The following is a 19,786-nucleotide window of genomic DNA, read 5'->3' on the forward strand; positions in this document are numbered from 1 at the left end:
TCCTATGTATCTGAAACCAACCTTCACCCGCTGTCCCCGTGTGGGCACAGGATGCCCTGAGCTGGCTAAGGGGCCTGGCGCTGCCTTGACCTTGGGGCCGGGGACTCCAAGGGCAGAGCCGAGCACTGGAGCTGCTGGTTTGGATCCGATTTCCACCTCTACTAGGTTTCTTGTGTGTGGAACGCCAAGTCTTAAGAGCAGGGCTGATCTGAGGCAGACTGTGGCTTATGGGGTTTGTATGTTCACTTAATTTTCTTCTCACTCTAGGATGCTGGTGCGTGGCACTGGCCTGGCCCTTCAGCTCCCTTCTCTCCTTCTCCTCCCCCCATCTCTAAACTCCGAGGGCTCACAGTCTTCCAAAGGGGCAGGTGATCTGGGCAGATGGGCAAAACGGATTGTCTCAGGCTGCAGGGCCCATAGGAAAGTCAGTCTGGATTTGGGACCTCCCCATTTAGGGTCATGGCCTGTAATAGGAGGTGGGAGAGGGAGAATTCCAGTCTGAAATAAGGGTGAGGGCTGTGGCATTTAGGCTCTGACGACCCCAGCTCTGGGCCTGAGTTACCACTGAGCTTTGTCTCTGCAAAGATTGCCCGTGTCTGAGCCCACTGCACAGGACCCTAAGGCCCTCAGGCCCTTCTGCCCAGCAGGACAGAGAATGGCTGCTGGCTGGGGTGGTCCCCAAGGGAATCCAGAGTCCCTGAGCATCTCCATCTACCTCTGTGTCTTCTAGCTCTGCAGCAAAATCCTGGAGAAGACGGCCAACCCTCAGTGGAACCAGAGTGTCACGCTGCCTGCTATGGTGAGCCTTGTCCCCCTGGGCCCACCCCAGGAGGCCCCAGGCTCCTGGCCTCCTCAGTGTCCTGCCCGCGTCCCAGACTTCTGGTTCTTCAGAAGGACGCCACACCAACTGGTATCTCTTCTCTCTGTAGTTTCCCTCCATGTGTGAGAAAATGAGGATTCGTGTCATGGACTGGTGAGTTTGGGGTGCGGGGTTTTTAGAAGTGGCTGTCCTCAGGGGTCCTTCAGATTCCTTCAATTCAGTCTGCATGCAATGGGAGAGTGTGTTTGGGTGACTCAGTCCCCTCTGGGGGAGGCAGAGGAGGAGAGGGTGTGGACTGTTCTTGGGAAGCTTACTCACAGCTCTGCTTGGAGGCAGATAGGAGGACAGCCAGGTGGGGCTGGGAGGGCTCCAGGAGCCCGAGATCCCCGAGGCCAGGAGGGACCAGGAAGGCTTCCTGGAGGAGGTGGGGTTCTGATAAGCACAGGATGAGGACATTCCAGTAAATAAGGGATCATAAGCAAAGCCAAGGAGGCTGGAAAAAGCAGAGCTTCTGCGGAAGCAGGCTGTGACGCCCCGCGGATAGGGAGGATGGAACGGAAAGGTCTCCAGGCTGGGAAGTGGCAGGGCTGCCTGAGCAGGGGTTGCCATTTGGGCTTGCAGCAGGTGAGGGCAGTGCCCACATGGGCATCTTAGAAAAGGAATTGTATCTACCACTTGTTGAGCACCTACTATAGGTCAGGCCCTGTGCCCATCATACACTTCATGTGCACAATCTCACTGGATCCTCAGCTTGACCCCTTCTTTACAGATGAGGAGGCAGGTTTGCAAAGACTGAGTAATCTGCTCAAGGTGACAGCTGGGAAACAGCTGGGGCCAGACCAGCCGCTCCCAAAGCCCACACTCTTAACCATAGGCCACGCTGCCTCATGCTCTGTTGAGGTGATTTCTCCAATACCGGAGGGGCACTTAGGTAGGGGTCCATACGCTGATCTCTAGGACTTTCTCTACACCAGACTTTCCAAAAGGAGAGAGTTGTCCTTTCTCTGCCCCCCAAAAATCTTGGCTCTGCGGTTCCCAGTGTGTTGTCCTTTGGTCTCAGGCCCAAGGCACCCCCAGCCAGGAGGATAATGAGAGACTAGGGAAAATCCCCAGGCCACAGAGCCATTAAAGTGCGTGCCAGTTCCCCAGGCCTAAAGAAAACAGCTTGTGAGAATTAGAGGAGAGGAAGGGAACAGCCAGGAGGGCCAGGAGGGAGAGGCCTCTCGGGCTCTGACCGCCGGTATGTTCCGTGGGAAGCGGTTTGGGGGAGCGATGTGCTTTACGTCCACGGATGATCTCTTCATCTTAGCTTGCAGGGTGCAGGCACGTGTGCACATTGTGTTGACTGGGGGCGGTTGGCCCAGCGTGTCTGTGCGTGTGGATGCACGTGTGCGTGTATGCACAGGGGGGCAGTTGTCCCGTGTGTGTGGGGACGGGCCTTGCCTGAGTCCTTGTGAGCTGTGTCAAAGGCATCAGCATACTGTACAATCCAAACACATTACGGAATCTGGTGGTTGCATCTCTGGTTTGGGTTGAAGTGGCATTTTTATTGTGAGTCTATTTTCAGACTCGCTGTATTTTCCAAAAGCAACCCCAAGCCCCAAAACCCAGCTCTTGGCCAGAAAGCATTCCACTGCTGCAAGATCCTCTCCAGAACAGTGCTTTCTTCCCAGAAAACTCAGATAAACTTGTGTTATTACCTGAATCCTGGAAATATGACCCAGTCCATATGGCCTTTTCTCTGTAATTTAATCTTCCATTTGATTCTTTAAGAAATTTTTTTCATTAAAAAACAAAACCCCCAAAATACCCCCCTCCTGCCCCCATTAAAACAAAACCTCTCTTCTCATTCTCGTTCCCTCCTCGGCAGACTCAGGTAAGACCAGATGTCAGAAACCCCATTCCACTCCAGAAAAGTGCTGGTCTTTCCTAGTGGTTGGTCATGGAGCAGTCAAAAGTGCCTTCAACTGTCAGTCACCTGGTGCTGATAATCTCATTGTAAAATATTTAAGGGAATTATAACTTTCAGTTCTTACTAACTCATTCACCAGCAGAAGTGATAAAGATCAGGGCTAACAATCTCCATGTAGCCCCTGCCTTAATGGAAAAAATTAATCCTGAAGCTTAATCACCTTCCTGGGAAATACAAAGGGAAAGGGAGGGAGCAGCAGAGATCTGGCTGAGGCTTCAAAGAGAAAGTAAATCACCTGCGGAGGTACCTTTCACAGTGGGGCTTGTGTGTAGCATTGCCTGAAGCCGCCTAGGACCAAAGAATAGGAGCAGGGAGACAGGGCCCTCAGGCTCCCAAAACAGAAGGAAAATGCACACAGGAGACTTCCAGAAGGTGATAGGTCTTGCTCAGCCCAGCATTTCCCAACCTGAACATGATGACATTTTATGTGGGAGACTGTATTATGCATTGTATGAGGTTTAGCAGCAACTGTGGCCTCTCTCTACACCCCTTCCCCAATATAAAAAATGTCTCCAGACATTGCCAAGTGTCCCCGGGGGGTCAAAGTCACTGGATTGAGAGTCCATGGTCTAGCCTGACAAGGAAGCAGCAGGTTGCTGCAATCAAAGCTCTGGTTTCCATGTCGGGCATATGCTGCTCAAATTCCAGCTCTGCCATCATGGCAAATTTTATAATCTTGTACACCTCAGCTTTGTCGTCTGGAGCTGGGGCTGATGGTAGTACCTACCTCTCAGGACTGACTTGAGGACATGACCTAGGTCATGTGATGGTTTTAGCACAGTGCTTGGCTTTCAGTAGGTGCTCAATAAATGCTTGCTGTTAGTATATATTATTATCAAAGAGGGCAAATGTGGGCCTGCACGGGACATTGTTGGCTAATGCGTTCACCAGTCACTAAGTCATCTTGGGTTCCTACACACAGCACTCTGTGCCGGTTGGGAGGGCAGAAGCCATCCTCCCGGGGAGCAGGACATGCAGGGGCAGTGTGTGCCATGGCATGCTGGGACAGGGGACAGGGCACGGGGCTGAGTTCTGGCTCTGCCCCTCCCTCTCAGACTGACCTTGGACAAGGACATTCCCGGTTCTAAGTCTCAGTTTCCTCATGTGTGCAGTGGAGCGGATAATAAAAGTACCTGTTTTTTAAGGCTGTTGAGAGGATCCTGAAAGATAAAGGAGGTTAACAGGGTTTCGTCACATAGAAAGTCAGGTTCAAGAAGGAATAGTGTATTAGTGTTGGCTAATTTATTTTTTTTTAAGGTTTTATTTATTTACTTTTAGAAAGAGGGGAAGGGATGGACAAAGAGAGAAATATCAATGTGCAAGAGATACATTGATTGGTTGCCTCTTGCACGCCCCCAACTGGGGACCTGGCTCTCGACCCAGGCATGTGCCTTGGGAATCGAACTGTGACATGACATTTTTGGTTCGCAGGCCAGCCTCAATCCACTGAGCCATACCAGCCAGGGCCGTGCTGGCTAATTTAAAATCGTGGCCTTGGAGATAGTTTCTTCCTGGTTACCTGGTTTTCTCTTTGGTTTGGACATTTCTTGAGCTTCTGGGGCGTGGCTATCCCTGGGTCTGGGGGTCTGGCTCCCTGAGCAGCCTCCTGTCCCCTGCCTCTGGCCTCCTCCCTCCCACCTGTCAGGTCCCCAAAGACATCTAGGCTGGCAGCTCAGTATTGGCTCGGTGATGGGAGCTGATGGTTGTTGAGATGGACTAGTTTCCACCTGAGGAGGCTTGGGCCACACTTCCTTTCCAGTCTCTTCTTCCCTGGGATTACCAGGCCTCAGTAACATACCCAGTGTGAAGCCTGGGACCCCTAATGATATACAGCCAAGGCCATTTCCTTCTAGGTGGGCTGTGGTCTTCAATCTCCCTCCTGTTCAGGCCTTCTCTGTCCCCTATTCTAGGGACCGCCTTACCCACAATGACATCGTGGCCACCACCTACCTGAGTATGTCAAAAATCTCTGCCCCTGGAGGAGAAATAGAAGGTAAGCTCCCGCTCTCTTCTGCCCTCCGGTCCCTCACGCTCTCCCTCGTTCCACCCCTGCCCGTCTTACACCTCTAGTTTTGAGAGTTTGTAGAAAAGGGAATATTATAAGGTCTTTGTTGCCCATTTCCCAGGGAGATGGGCTCTGGCCATTGAGAGAGGGGCTTGCGCACATTGAGAATTCTCCACACCTCGGAGGGTGGGATGCACCCCTGATAGGACAGAGAGGGCCGTTCGCTCCTGCAGATAACGCGGGGGTGGCGGCGACGCCAGCCGTCCAGCTCTGCGTTGGCCGGCGGTGCTCTTGCAGTGTCTATTTTGAAATACTTTTCATTGGTTTCTTAAAAAGTAGTCCATGATCATTTTGTAAAATTTTAAAGAAACAATCTGAAAGAAGATTATAAAATTGACCCTTGAAATTACCCATAAACCTATCCTCTATCCAGCCTGCTCTCTATCTAGACAGAAACTAACTTGGTGTTCTGGGACCTTTCTGTATGTATTTATGTATGTACATGCATGTATATATGTATACACATACATGCAGGCATATAAACCTATATACACGATAAAATTGTTTTGAAAAATTTTCAGTTGCTTTGAAAAACTGCTGTTACCTGGCAATACAATATAGATGTTTATTCATTTTATTAAATATTCATCTACAATATAACTCTAAATGAATACGAATGTACCATAATCCATGTTAACTAGTTAATGTTGAATTGTTTAGGTATTTTCTAGTGTTTTTCACATTCTAAACAACTAGCTTTAATTGAATATTTTTGTAGCTCTTTATTAATTCACAATTTTCCTTTTGGAGGAATGCCTAGAAGTGGAATTACTGTGTCAAAGGATTTGAACATTTTAAAGTTTTTGGTATATATCAAAAATGCCCTTCAGAGAGACAGGACTGATTTATACTCTAATCATATAAGTTTATTTTGCTGCACTTTCAGCAACACAGAGCACAACAATGGTATTAAAACAGAACTTTGTTAGTTTCTTTGATGAGTGAACTTCATTCCTTGATTTTCATTTCACTGATAACTGATGAAGTTGACCAATGAAAATTTTAAAATATTTTAGTGATTATTTATGTATTTTATTCTATTATATTCTATTGTAAATTGCCTGTTCATGTTCTTGTCCATATTTCTGATGGTATGTGTGTTTTTTTCTTGATGTTTTGTAAGAGTTCTTTATGTGTATGGATGTTAACTTCCCCCTGTCATATATATGGTGAATAATTTTTGTCAGTTTTATTTTACCATCTAATACTTTTTGATGGATAGAAATTTAAAATTTTTATGTAGCCAAATCTGTGAATTTTTTTCCTTAATGTATAAGGCAAAAATCTGACATTACTTTCTTCAAAATTGTTCTTTGGTGATACCGACACTATATATTGAATAGTCTTCTCTATATTTGGAAATGCCACCTTTATCTCTTACTAAATCACTAAATATATTCTGGGCTTGTTCCTTGATTTTCTATTATCTTTAATTGATTTGTGTGTTTATTATTTCCTAGATTTTGGTATATAGGTTATGGTTGGCTCTGCAAAATTAACTGGAAAGGTTTAAAGTATTTTCTAACATCTGGAACAGTTTATATAACATAAGAATGTAGTCTTTTGAGGGTTTGAAATAATTCACCTGTAAAACCGTATGGGCTGGATGTCCTTTTTTAGTGAGTGTAATACTAGTTCTTTAAAAACTTCTCAGTTTCTCCTGTGATCATTGTTATTTTCAGTTTGTTACTTCTACTATAGTCAGTTTAGTCAGTTTTGGTAATTTACATTTTCTTAGAAAAGCATTTATTACATCCAGGTCTTCTAATTTGTTTACACAGTGTTGTGCAGATCAATAATTTAAGCAATTCTCTATCTGCAATGTTTCCTCCTTTGTTATTTCTAATAGCATGTGTTTGAGTTTTCTTTCTTTGTGTGATTAGCATTTGTGTGATTAGAAGATTTTTTTGCCCCTACTTTACTGGACATTTCAAACAATCAGTTTTTGGATTTATTTATCAATTCTAATAGTTTCTTTCTAATTTTTTAAAATATACAACTCTTCAAAAAAGATTTTATTTATTTTTAGAGGAGGGGAAGGGAGGGAGGAAGAGAGAGAGAGAATCATCAGTGTGAGAGAGAAAATTGATCGGTTGCCTCTTGTATGTACCCCGACTGGAGAGTGCCTGCCACGCGGCACATGTCCTGACCACATGACCTTTAGCTTTGTGGGACGACACCCTACCAATTTACCTACACTGGTCAAGCCCTTTTTTCCTAATTTTTAATTCTCTCATCTTTTACTCTTTAACTCTTTTTATACTTATTTTGTTGTTTCCTATTTCAGTTTTCTAGCTAACTTATGTTTATTTTTAGCATTTCTTATTTAAATAATGTGAGTATGGCTTCTGCCCCATATGTCATGCTGTGGGCCTTCAGCAACCCCCAGCTTACAGTTCACTCTAATTTTTACTTTTATTTTTTACATCTAAATATTTAATCTATTTTGAATTTATTTTGGTGTGTTTTCAGAGAGCAGTCTGAATAGATTACTGTTGTAGTAGTCTATTTTTTCCTAACTGGATGCTGCTTGTAGAAATGTATCTTTTTTATTGTAATTTAAAAATTACTTAGATCAATCTAAGTGCAGGACTCTTTAATTGAATTTTGTCTGAGACATGGTGAATTCTTACATCTGAGTTGAGGAATAGTTTCTTTTCACATCAGAACATGGATGGCTGAAGGCAGGGTCGGGTAGGGGTAAGAGCTGGAGCTCTGGAACCAGGCAGCTTCGGTCCCAGTTCTGCTTCTTTGTAGCTGAATGAGTTGCTCCAGTCTCCTCCTCCTAGTCTCTGGCTCATAAGGTTGTTATAAGGATCCAGTGAGATTATAAATGTAAAGTTGTTAGAGTGTCTGGCACACAGTAAACTCTAAAGTAAGGTTTGCTGTTCAGGATCATTATTATTGGCTTTCTGCGTCACTGATTTTTTTCCTGTATTAATTCTGATTTTTCCTGTTTTAATTCTGTTTTTTACTACTTCCCATATGGTTTCCAATTGGCTATTGCATTTTTAGTTTTGTGTCATGCCTTCTTTTTCCTCTGTCATTCCTTGTAATAGTTTCCTTTCCCTCTTTGCCTGTTCTCTCCCAGTTTAGCTTTGGTCCACAAAAGCTATGTCTTCATGCACCCTCTTAAGGATTCAGAATGATTTCCTGAGAATTTCAGGTGAATGCTCTCCTGAATCTTGCAGATGCTGTTTCCCTGTCCTGGCGGGTACTCACCATCTAACAAGGTCAGCTCAGAGTTAGTGTTTTTTTTTGCAGACAGGGTCCGCAGGTCTCTGTCCACGCATCTTGTCAGATCTTTACCTGGAGGACAGGTTAACATGCCCCACTTCTGGAAGACTCTACCTAGTGCTCTTGAAGTTGACCAGTCCTTTCTCCTCGGTTCTCTGAAACATTAAAAAAATAACTTTTCATTAAAGAAAATTCAAACACACATAAAAGTAAAGGCTTGTACAATGAATTGCCAGCTGCCTTCACTCAGTGTTAACATGGAGCTGCTCCCTCCCATTTTGATTTCATTGTTGATACTTGGAATTGGTGGCCTGCACGAAAACTGCCTCCCAAAAGGCACTGCTGGCAGGGCTTGCCCACCCCGCTCCTAACTGTGGGGACTGCTGTCCCAAGATGTGGCCCCCCTTCTCTAATGCTGTTCAGATAATTGCTGAGAATGGCTGTTTTGGCTGTCGAAAGATTTGAGGCAGGGGCAGTGAGTGCATCCTGAGGGAGGAGGGGGAGAAAGGGTATTCTGGCCCCCATTGCAGACCAGAGTACCTGCTATGGAAGGAACCTCTTCTCCAACTTTTTGACTGGTGCTGTCCATATCTCTGAATCCAGGGGCAGACCCTGGTAGAGGCACAAAGTGCCTCTGACAATCACTGTTTCATGAGGCTTCAGCTGTGCTTGCCATAAGCCGCCTGAGGGAGACGGGGAATTAAGATTCGTGTTCCTCCATCAGTCTTGCCTCTGGAGGTGATGATGGCCCGGACCTTTTTTTCAGGGTATAATGAATATTTTAATAGAAGGTGAGAAAAATGTTTATTTGGCCACTAGATGGCGCTCAGGCCACGGGCAACACAAAGTGGTTCAGGGAGGCGATGAAAGGTGTACCACCGTCTCTCACAGATGTTTTGAAACTAAATGAGAATCTTCTTGCAACCAGCTAACCAGTTTTAAATGTGATGTTGAATAGCTTGATCATCCCTGTAACAAAAAGTGAGTTAAACTTACTGCTCAAACTGGAGCTGTTCTGCATGATTGCTCCGACGTCCCTTCCCCCAGGGGTGCCCCTTTCTGAGGCCCTGAAGGTTAGCGCTTGCCTTGCTCCCTGCCAATCTTCTCCCACTTGTCCTGAGGTCACCTCAGAACATGTCACTGCCCCTTTCTGTTCACTCTTGTATTTTTTCTTCACGTTGTGGGTGCGTGGTGGGGGGGTTCTGGCATGACAGTGCTGGACACTTTATTTCGCCACGGCTCTCAAAACCCAAACTAAATGGAACTGTAAAAATGGGTTCTTTCTCTATATTCCCCCGCCTCATGGTTCACCAGATTATTTGGAGTTTTTGTTTTCGTGTTTATTTCCAGTGAGGACAGGACCAAACACTAGCCTCTTAAGCACTTCTGCCTGCAAGTTTGCCTGGGCACACTTAAGTGTTCCTTGGACCCTGTGCTCCGAGGAATTTAGTAAAAACTTTGTTTTCTAAAAAGGAGTGCTTTCCTCAGTAGCTGCAGTTCTTTCAAAAAGTAACCAGCTCATGAGACCTTTGAAACCTACATAGATTTTATTCTAATTTTATACATATAAAAATCACACTACATAAATAGCCCTTGTATTCTACAGTGTTTCCACGGTGAAGAAATCCGAAGTTATTGGAGGTTCTTTTTGTCTCGGGAACGTAGATGATAATGATTTCCCAGCAGTGCTCGGTTTCCCCTCCTGCCTGGCGTGGGCTGGTGTCAGGCAGCCAAACTGCGGGTGTGGGAGACGTGCCGAGAGGCCGAGGGAGCAGGCAGTGCTGGCCATAGGTAACGGCCTCAGCCTCTCCAGGAGACAGCGGTGCACAGGGGCTGTCTGGGGGCTGTGATGTGGGCTCATTGGACTGGTAGGGCCTGCCCATGGTCTCCTCTGGCTTCCCCAGGTGAGAGAGCTGGGCTTGGCTCCTCAGGCCACAAAGCGGGGGCTTCCTTGGGCTGAGGGAAAACATGCCAAGACACTTGTGTTTTGGCAGAAGGATGATGGGGACTAAATAGAGGCATTGTCTTGGGTGCCTTTACTGGTCACTCTGCCCTTGACTTTACGAGCTGTCTGCAGACAGAGGGGAGAGAGCCTGGGATGATCCTGAGCATCTGGAGACCTAGGACCCTGCCCTTGAATTAAGAATCATTGTCTTAAGTTGTCAGCAGGGCTGTGTCTTACTAGGGGCCCAGCACTGTGCCTGGTTAGGTCCACTGAACAAAAAAGAGAATACATGAGGGGATTAATGACAGGTGCCGCTGGGAAATAGGCTACTCTGCAGGCATTCTCTTGGTCCTCCTAGCACCAGAGACATGTGCTGGTCAGATGGCTGGTGGGTTTAGGGGACAGTTGTGTCTGGGCTGGGCACCGGTTTGCAGCCAGGATTCAGAGTCTGTCTGTGGGTGGGAGGGCGAGTTTGCCTCTGCAACAAGCACATGGGGGTCAGAACTTTGACCCTTGTTAGCCTGAGATAACTGGCCAGGCCTGTTTGTAATAATTTGGAGCTTAAAACAGAATCCGTTGGCTTCCAGTGGGCCCTGGCCGCTGTTCTCCTTGGGGCTCCAGCTGGGTCCATGGCCGTCCTCTCGCTGTTGCTGAAAGCTCCCCTATAACCAGAGGCCTGGCCGCCCCACTGAGGAGAGCCTATGCCTGTGGATAGGAAAATGGCCATGAGCTGTGGTTTCTGCAGCTGACTCCTGCCAGGGGTTGTTCCTGGCTGAGGCCTGGCTGCGGAGAGCTGAGAGGCTAAGTCCCAGGGCCTCAGGCTCCTGCAGCTGGACCTCACCCTCCTTGCTGCCTTCTATGCTCACATGGTCAGCCCTGCCCTCGTATCCAGACTTCCAAGTTCCCTCCCCTCTTCTTCACTCTCTCTTTCTGTGTCTCAGCTCAGCCTTCTTTTTCAATGTTTTGCTGGACTCTTGGCTCTTAACTGCAGTCATGGAGCTATGGGAAAATAGTAACAGGTATTCTTTCTTTTTTTTTTTTAGAGGATACCGGTAGGTAAGGGTGATCAATGAATGAAAATATCAGGGATCTCACCAACTACATCCCCAGGCTTGGCCATGACCCCAGCCGTAGTTACACTTAGCTGGTTGGAGGAGGAGACAGGGACGGTCAGAGTGTGGGAAGGGGCATAAATCAGAGAGGACGGTGAAAGGACACTAAGGGGTGGGTGTCCACTCTTCTGGGGACATCTTGTAACTTCCTAGAAGTGAGGGATGGAGTCCAAGAGCCTGGAAATGTGCCATAGCATCCCCTTCTTTGCTTCTCTTATTTCTAGAAAGCCATTACAAGCATTTAGGGACATGCCAAGTGTGTAGAACCTGCGGCTAATGGACCGTGTCTGTCACTGTGTTTCACTTGAAGAGGCAGGTGCCAGAAGCCAGATTCCAGTGCCTGCGGTTGTGAAAATGCAACGCCGTGCTCTTGGTGGCAATACTGGGAGCGGCCACTAGATGGAGATGTTGTACCTTGAAAGGCCAACTCTCAGGGAGCTGGGTCCCTAGCCTCAACCTGCCTGTTGGGTGGAGCGCTGGGTGTGCCTGGCTGCGTAGCTCTGGCCCTTTCGTGCTTCCCCCACCCTTTCTTTGTGTCTGGACTTTGTTTCCCTCACTTTTCTGGCTATAATATGAAAAGGCACATTTTCTTTTCTGTGTTATTTCTTGAATGTATTGAGTCAAGTTTTGGGTCCAATTTTCAATTGGCAAACAGAACACACAGACGAGCAGGCAGACACCACTGGGGAGGGACCTGAGGGCTCACTGTGGCCCCAGGGGCTGTGTTTGGGTGGGGGGGCTCAGTGATGTCTTAGTTGGTGATAAATTCACAGCTGGGCTGGGAGGGGGACCTCGGGCCACATCTGTTTCCCGCACGGGAGCTGTCTTTCCATCTGTCTGTCTGCCAGGTCTCCATCCACATGCCTGTTCATGTAACCAGACCTCCTTCCTGCCATGCCCATCCTAACCCCTTTTCCATTTCTTTACGCTTCAGAGGAGCCTGCAGGTGTGGTCAAGCTTCCTCCAGCCTCGGACAGTACGTGCTTTGGGGACGATAAGGGGGAGGGCCTGGGGCTTCTGCCGGAGAGAAGAGGGTGCTGGTTGCTGGGGATTTTTGATTTACTTGAGGTGGGTCTGAGATTCTCCGCCATGTCCCCTAGCTTACCTTTGGTTATACCCCTCAGTTTTGGATGAACATGTAAATTGCTTAGAATGCTCTAAAGGCAATTCTCTCTCCCTCCCCAAACTCCTCCCTAAGTCTGCTAGGCTCCAGATGATGCTCAAATGAGTCCACTCTCTCAGGCAGGGAGGGGATGGGACCTCCCTGGGTGCCCTCGCTGGGGCAGGGGGCATCCTGGGGACCAGAAAGTGGACAGGGTGAGCTGGAAACTCTTGAAGTTGAAATTTGCAAAGTAAATCATAACTGAGATGATTGTTACAACTAATTATTAATGATCGTGTTCCATTGGCCTGGGCTGCCCACCTCTGCCCGCAGTGCCAGAGCGCCCTGTCTGTGCTGGGCCCAGGAGGAGAGTGCAGATGGCTGCTGGGTGGCCCCTGGCTCCGGCAGAGGCATGTTCTTCCCGCCTTCTGGTTGGGAATTTCTTTTGTCCTGAGTCCCATCCCTGTCCCCATTGTGTTCCCCCCACGAGCGTCTCACCACTAGCTGGGACTCAGGGTTCGCAGCTCATGTCCTCAGGTCTGGCTCAAGCACTTCCTTGCCGAGGACATTTATGTTCTGCCCACCTTGCCCTACCCGGCTTGTATGGATCAGATCGTCCCAGATGGTGCTTATCTGCCCCTGCTCCCCATCCCTGCAGTTCTCCGGGTACGCCAGTGAAGTCCCATCCTGGGAAGCTTGGCCATCAGCTGGAAAATAATGACATTAATAAAAGAGATCCCCTAAAAAAGATGTGAAGACATTTTCCTTGAGCATTAGTGTAATTCTTCTAACTCTCCTCCAGCCTGCTCCACTGAAAGATTGTTCTTTGCACAACGTGGGGAGGGGGAGGGCTTGTCAGCGTGAGTCAAGGCTATCAGGTAGTCTGTTCTGGAGCGGGGAGACAGGCACCCAGGGGTTGCCTTATGGGGGGACGTCTAGCTGGGTCCCCTCCTTGGTACCCTGGGAGGCGGCTTCTCTAGTCATGAGATTCTGGGACCTCCTTTGTGCCTCCCCACACTCATGTGTGGGGAAGGAGGGGATACAGAATGGGGTGTGGCCTGAGAGAGGTGGGACAGGGGAGGACCCTGGCTCTAGCTTTATGAGTTGGCTTAGTGCATGGACTTTGAGGTCAGACCATTTCAGGTCATGCCCCACTGGAGTCACGTGTTCCTTTGCATCCCTGAGCCCCAGTTTCCTTGTCTATAAAATGAGATCATAAAGATAATAAAAATCTCCACATCTCAGCATTCTGGTGAGGCTTAAAGGGACTTATGGGGGACAGTGGGAACTGTCATCTGTGTCACTTCTCTTTATACACGTGTGAGGCTGTGCTCCTCACATGTGCAGGGAACTGAGGCCCAGGGAGGGGCTCAGGCCTGCAGGTGGCTGGGGCTGAGTGCTAGAATGCTCCCCTGGGCCAGCCCCGCTCACCCTGCCTGTGTCTCCCAGTGGACGACCATCTGGGCTTCCTGCCCACCTTTGGGCCCTGCTTTGTCAACCTCTACGGCAGTCCCAGGGAGTTCACCGGCTTCCCGGACCCTTACGCAGAGCTCAACATGGGCAAGGTGAGCCAGCCAGAGCCCCCATATTCCATAGATGCCCAGGCCTGCTTGAGGGGTCTTCCAGCCTGGCCTGGGCAGCATCTGGGGCCCACCTGGAGTGCAAGGGCCCGATGGGGCTTGAGCAGGTCCAGGTCTAAGCAGCTATCTTCTCAGAGAGCCCTCCTTCCGCCTGGCCCCATCCTGGCCCCTTCCTCCCTCCTGCGTGCCTCCTTTTTGCCTCTCTTTCAGGGCCAACCTGATCCCTACTTTCCTGGTCCCTGAGGGGTCCAGGTCCCCCATCTTTCTCAGGGTTCATCTCTCCTCTGGCTGGGTTGGAGTAGGGTGCTGACCACCTGGGTGGCTTGGCCTGTCACCTGAACTCTCTGGGCACCATTTCCTTGTTTGCAGAAGGATCGGGGTGGCTCAGGGATCTTCTCAGTGCCTGGGGAATGAGCAGCCTCAGGGCCAGATCAGGCCCTTTCCCTTTTCCTCGCCATCCCCCTATTCCTAGTGATCCAACCTCGCCTCCCAGGGGGAAGGTGTGGCCTACCGAGGCCGTGTTCTGCTCTCCCTGGAGACCAAGCTCGTTGAGCACGGTGAGCAGAAGGTGGAGGATCTCCCTGCGGACGACATTCTCCGGGTGGAGGTGAGGGGCGTGGCTCTCTCAGGTGGGAGGGGCGTGTTCACAGGGTGCTGGCCTCGGGGTGTACAGTGGAGGAAAGCTCAGTTTCACCCACACTCATTTGCCTTCACCTCCAGGGAAGCAGGAGTAACCCCATATCTACCCTGCCTCCCTGAGGGATGTTCAGAGACTCAGGAAAGATAAACGAAAGTAGCTTAAAAGTCTAGAGCTCAATACAAACTGAGAAGTTATCTTGGAACAACAGTGTAAGCATCACAAACACTTATGAAGCACTCTCCGCGTGTGCTAGTGACACTGTGCTAGTGACATTCCGATGTCATTGGGTCCTCCCGGCACCCACAAGGTGGCTGCCTCAGTATCTGCATTTTGCAGATGAGGACACTGAGGCTGCAGTGTATCAGAACAGCAAGTGGAGAGCTGGGCCTTGTGTCACACGAGCAGCTGGAATCTGCGCAGTGGTTTAAACTTTTACGCCCTGTAGTCAGAAGGCGCTTGTTTCAGTCCTGGCTTGATCAGTTACCAGCTCTATCAGTTTCCCTGTCTGTAAAGTGGGGGTAATAGTTATACTTACCTCATAAGATTGCTGCGAGAATTAAAGTAATTCATACCCATATGCAGAAAGCAGCCAATCCGTGTTAGCTGGGATCACTATTTACGTTATCCGAAACTCCAGTTGTGTATCCCCTTTCCTTTTTGCCTTCCATGAAGGGGATCGTAGAGTCATCTTGATTCTTGTGCTGGGGCGCTTCCCACGTCCTTAGCCTTGTGCCTGATGTCCAGAGGGCACAATGAGGTTCATTCGTCCCAAGCACATGGCAGCCTGTGGGTCTGGCAGGGCCGGAGGGTGTGGGGAGATGCTGAGTGCTGCGGGGTGGGAGCTCTGGGCGGGGCCTAGTGGCTGAGAGCCTTCGGCCCCTTCTGAGTAGCAGATGCCGAAGACCAGGCTCCCTGGGGTGGCGGTGCCATGGCTGCTGGTTTGGATTAAGGAGCATCATGGCCTTGGAGGCGTAGACCTTATGAGAGGAACGTGGCCAAGCACACAGGCCTGGAATGAGTTTGCTCAGTTAGTAACCAAATCTGGGCGCTGTTGCTTAGCTGGACCATTTGCCACCCATCCGTCCAGCCAGGATTTACTGGGCGCCAGTCACAGCCAGGGCCTGCCAGACATGTGACCCCTCTCCACCCCCGGTGTCTCCCTTCCTCCTCCCTATGGCTCTCTGGCCGCCCTCTCTGTTTCCAGAAGTACCTCCGGAGGCGCAAATACTCCCTCTTCGCTGCCTTCTACTCAGCATCCATGCTGCAGGATGTCGACGATGCCATTCAGTTCGAGGTCAGCATCGGGAACTACGGCAACAAGTTTGACACGACCTGCCTGCCGCTGGCCTCCACCACCCAGTACAGCCGGGCGGTCTTTGATGGTGAGGCCAGAGGCCACGTGCCAGATGGAACCCAGACCATAGAGAGGGGCCGGACCCTAAGTCCTACCTCCCAGTCGAAGTTGCCAGAGGTCCACTGCAGGGCCTGGTCCAGGCAAACCTGTTGGGAGGAAGCCCCTGCTGTGCTTCCCCTGTGCCCCCTCCCCCTGCTCACTGCCCAGTGGGTCCCCGCTGCCAGGACCTGCGGATCAGCCTCCCGGAACTGGCTGATTCTGACCTATGGTGATCGTTTACCGCACGGTGGCGGCTGGGCTTGGTGTAGAGGTTTTGGAGAATGCGGGTTTCCCGGCCTCCTTCTAATAAGCTCCCTCCACCCCCCCCCACCCCGTTCTGACATGTAAAGGAGCCCTAATGAGAGCCGTAGCTCTCAGGCACCCAGTGTGGACACTGGTCCCACGCGTGTGTCCGAGGGAGTTCTTAGTGGAGGGGGGAGCAGGCGCCTGAGTCCCCCCTGCCCTTGGTCCCCTTCCCATCCCCCCTCCACCCCTGGGTCAGTACCGGGCCCTCTGTGTCCTTCCAGGGTGCCACTACTACTACTTACCCTGGGGCAACGTGAAGCCTGTGGTGGTGCTGTCTTCTTACTGGGAGGACATCAGCCACAGGATCGAGTCTCAAAACCAGCTGCTCAGGATTGCTGACCGGCTGGTGAGTGGGAGCAGCCCCACAGCTGCACACAGCCTGTGTCCACGCCCCCCGCAGTGGGTGTCCTCAGACCGCCCCCCGTGGAGGCACACCCTTACCTTCAGCGATGCCCACAGGCCTCCGTGGCGTCTGGGGTGTCTTGTGTCCTAACAGTGCCCGGTCTGTGGTCCTGTCCTGCACCCTGGGAAGAAAGGAGAGGGGAGCGAGAACTCCCCTGGGGGAGCCCTCAGCCTGGTGTAGAAGACGCACAGAGAAAGAGCCGAGAGCGAGCAAGCGAGGGGCTGCGGGGCAGAGCCTGGCACCCCCTCGTCCATTCTTTTTATCAAATGCCTTTGACTCTTACCACGTGGAGGACTTGTGCTGGAAACGTCTAAATAGGATTTAGACATGAACAAGGAGCTGACCTGCCTTCAGGGAGTCTGTTTAGTAAAGGAGAGCCCAGGTTCACCCGCAGGAAAGTTCTACAGTTAAGTTCAGCCAGCGCCCCAGGAGTGCCAGGCAGAGACGGGGGCTCAGAGGAGGGAGAGGGCCCAGGAGCATCAAGAGGGCACCTCAGAGCAGCCGGGGGCGGGAGGCAGGGGCCCGGTCAGGGCACCACCGCAGTGGTCCAGGGGAGAGCGCCCGGCTCTGGGAAGGAGGTGACCTGGGGAGAAAACGGTAGGACTTGGGCCAGAAGAACCTGGTGGTCTATTGGACGGGGGAGGAGGGAGGGCTGGGAGGAGTGGCTGTAGTGGCTGGGAATGGGCAATCGGACAAGAGGTTAGGTGGTGTGTCTTGTTTGGGATGTGACCAGGGGTTTGCCTGTGGAGGCTGGGAGTGGCCAGAGCGTGGAGGGGAGTCAGAGTGGGCAGGAGTGTAGGTGCCAAGGGCGGGGAGCCGCTGCTTCTGGCGGTGGCCCCAGGCCATTTCTGTGTATTGGGGGGGAGGGGGGAGGTTCACCCCAGGGCACGTGGCCCGTGGGAATGCGGAGGAGGCAGGTGTGGCCACACCGTGGGGCGAGTGAAGAGCACCGAGTGGGGAGAAGGGATTTGGGAGGCTTGGGTGTGTCTGCGGGTGAGGAGGTGAGCACAGCGAGGAGGGGAGGTGGATGAGGAGGGGGAGGTTGGGGTCTTGGAGTGGCTGGGAGAGGATACAGGCCCAGGGTCGGGGGCTGTGGTGGCCCATGCCTTCCCTGAGACTGGCACACTACGAGGTGCAGGGTAACTTGAAGTCGATGCCTTTTAAGTTCAGACTCCGTCCTCTGGATCAGCCATTCTCTCATAGGACAGTCCTTGGGGGTGGGAACTGTGTTCTTTCCAGGGCCTGTGCCACACTGGTGGCCCGAGGTGGTGGAGCACAGGCTCAGGAAGGCTGGTGGGTGGGAGGGGCGTGGGGGACCGCGGGACTGTCCTCGGCCTGATGGGCGATCTGTGGGGGATCTCTGCCTCCCAGCTCGGGGCCGAGGCCCATGGAAATGGCGGGAGAGGAGCCCATGGAAGGGGCCAGATGAACCTCTGGCTCGACCAGGCCGTGGGAGTTTGTAAAAGTGGGAACTCAGGTTTTCTGAGTGCTCATGAAGGAAGGCCGCTGGGGCCTGAGCCAGGCTAGGTGGTAGGATTTGGGAAGGAGACAGCATCCCAGGTAGGGGACCTGAGGGGCTCAGAAGTCACTTACCTGTGAGATGGCAGACCAGGCTAGAAGGGGCCTGTGAGGGGCGGGATGCACCCTCTTTCTGTCAGCACCCAGCCTCCTTGTGACCACATGCGAGGTTGGAGCCTGGGCTTCGCAATGTGGATCAGGTCGGTATCAGAGTCCTGTGATGTTCTTGAGCCAGGACGGACCCTGGTTTGTATGGTCTGGTCTCTGCCTTTTTTTTGCTCTAACTGCACTCCTCTTTGGTTCAGGGACTGGTGGTGGTGGCGGGGCCTGGGGCCGGGGTCCACCGCGTGCCTCCACCCTGCAGTGACGTTCTTCCTGCTTGCCTGCCTGTTCCCCAGGAAGCCGGCCTGGAGCAAGTCCACCTGGCCCTGAAGGCCCAGGGCTCCGCCGCCGAGGACGTGGACGCCCTGGTGGCTCAGCTGATGGATGAGCTCATCGCAGACTGCAGGTAGGGGTGCCTGGCACCCACGCCCACCCTCCTGACTCAGCTAGGCCCTTTCCCCGGGCGTGTTCGTGTGTGGCGGTGAGCGGCGGCACGTCTCCCCGGCCACGCTTGGCCAGCAGTCCAGCCCGTGCTGAGTCCAAAGGTGGCGGAGCCAGCACAGGGAGTTGAAAAGGTGACATTTAGAGCAGGTCATAAATCTCCCTGCAGCAGCGGCAGCTGTGGGCCCTGGGCGGCCTGGCTCACCTGAATGGGGAGCATTGTGTCTCTGATCCCCGACCTCTTATTTCCCTGATGGAATCTGCAGGAGGAGCTGGCTGGGCTTGGGGGGAGCAGGGACGGCATCTCTCCTTCCCCCAAGGCCGTGTCGGGGACCATGGTTTCTGTTTAGCCTTCTATTGACATGGCTGATTGTCAGGAAAAGGGGGCTTTGGGGTGATGGGGAACAGGGGCTCTGAGGTCTGGCAGAAGGGGTGCATCCCACACCTCCTCTGCTGCCGGGTGATTTGGGGCTCCCCACCCACCGGGTCTGAACCTTGGTCTCCTCATCATTAACCTGACGTTGAGAATAACTAATTTATAATATCGCATAAACAAAGGAGTGCCTGGCTCTTAGGAAATGCTTAATGCACAGTAGTTATGATTATTATTAAGAAACAGCAATGTCAGGAGACTTACATGCTTGTCCCTTTTACCGGCTCTTCAGCTTTGAGGAACTTCACTTCTCTGGACTTCAGTTTCCTCAGCCGTTAAATGGACTTAACACTAAAAAGTTGTCTTTCTATCTCTGTGGAGTTAACTGTGAACATATGCAAATGTATTCTATGCCCCCCTCTAAATTCTGTCAGCCCATCCCCTACGGCAGGGATGAGAAGGGCCTTCGTGCTGAGACACGGGTCACCACCCCCCCGGATACACTGACCTTCTGGTCCTTTGTACCTCAGTCGGGAAGTACATGTTTCCCACAATGCACGTTTCCCCTGAAGAATCTCCCCCTGCTCCCACCGTCAGTGGTGGAATTGCAGGCAGATCATTTATTCCCCAAACCTTCCCGAAGCCTGGCAGGCTTCACGCCGGGTACACAGAACAGATTGACAAGGGGGCAGCTTTAGTCCCCATGTGACTCACGCCAAAGTGAGCGAATGGAGTCAAGTGTGTTGGGAGTTGGAGGCATGTGCTGTGGGAGCTCAG

The 19,786-nt window shown here is 51.3% G+C and overlaps 1 protein-coding gene across 18 annotated transcripts in view; it reads left to right on the forward strand.

The window, feature by feature from the left end:
* Positions 1-19,786, forward strand: part of DYSF (dysferlin) — a 203,963-nt gene that overhangs the window by 75,522 nt on the left and 108,655 nt on the right. For 10 of the 18 annotated variants that reach the window (XM_054586835.1, XM_054586841.1, XM_054586845.1 and 7 more), the window contains 9 exons: positions 731-799; positions 930-973; positions 4,703-4,785; positions 12,086-12,127; positions 13,703-13,818; positions 14,327-14,440; positions 15,678-15,855; positions 16,394-16,518; positions 18,492-18,601. In XM_054586835.1, the coding sequence (XP_054442810.1) occupies positions 731-799; positions 930-973; positions 4,703-4,785; positions 12,086-12,127; positions 13,703-13,818; positions 14,327-14,440; positions 15,678-15,855; positions 16,394-16,518; positions 18,492-18,601 (881 nt within the window). The remainder of the gene's footprint in view (positions 1-730; positions 800-929; positions 974-4,702; positions 4,786-12,085; positions 12,128-13,702; positions 13,819-14,326; positions 14,441-15,677; positions 15,856-16,393; positions 16,519-18,491; positions 18,602-19,786) is intronic. The other 8 variants (XM_054586839.1, XM_054586847.1, XM_054586849.1 and 5 more) reach the window with 1 other exon arrangement.

Source organism: Pteronotus mesoamericanus, unplaced genomic scaffold (genome assembly GCF_021234165.1).
Source record: "Pteronotus mesoamericanus isolate MK-2021 breed Mesoamerican mustached bat unplaced genomic scaffold, CSHL_Meso_final contig_98, whole genome shotgun sequence".
Classification (NCBI taxonomy): Eukaryota; Metazoa; Chordata; class Mammalia; order Chiroptera; family Mormoopidae; genus Pteronotus; species Pteronotus mesoamericanus.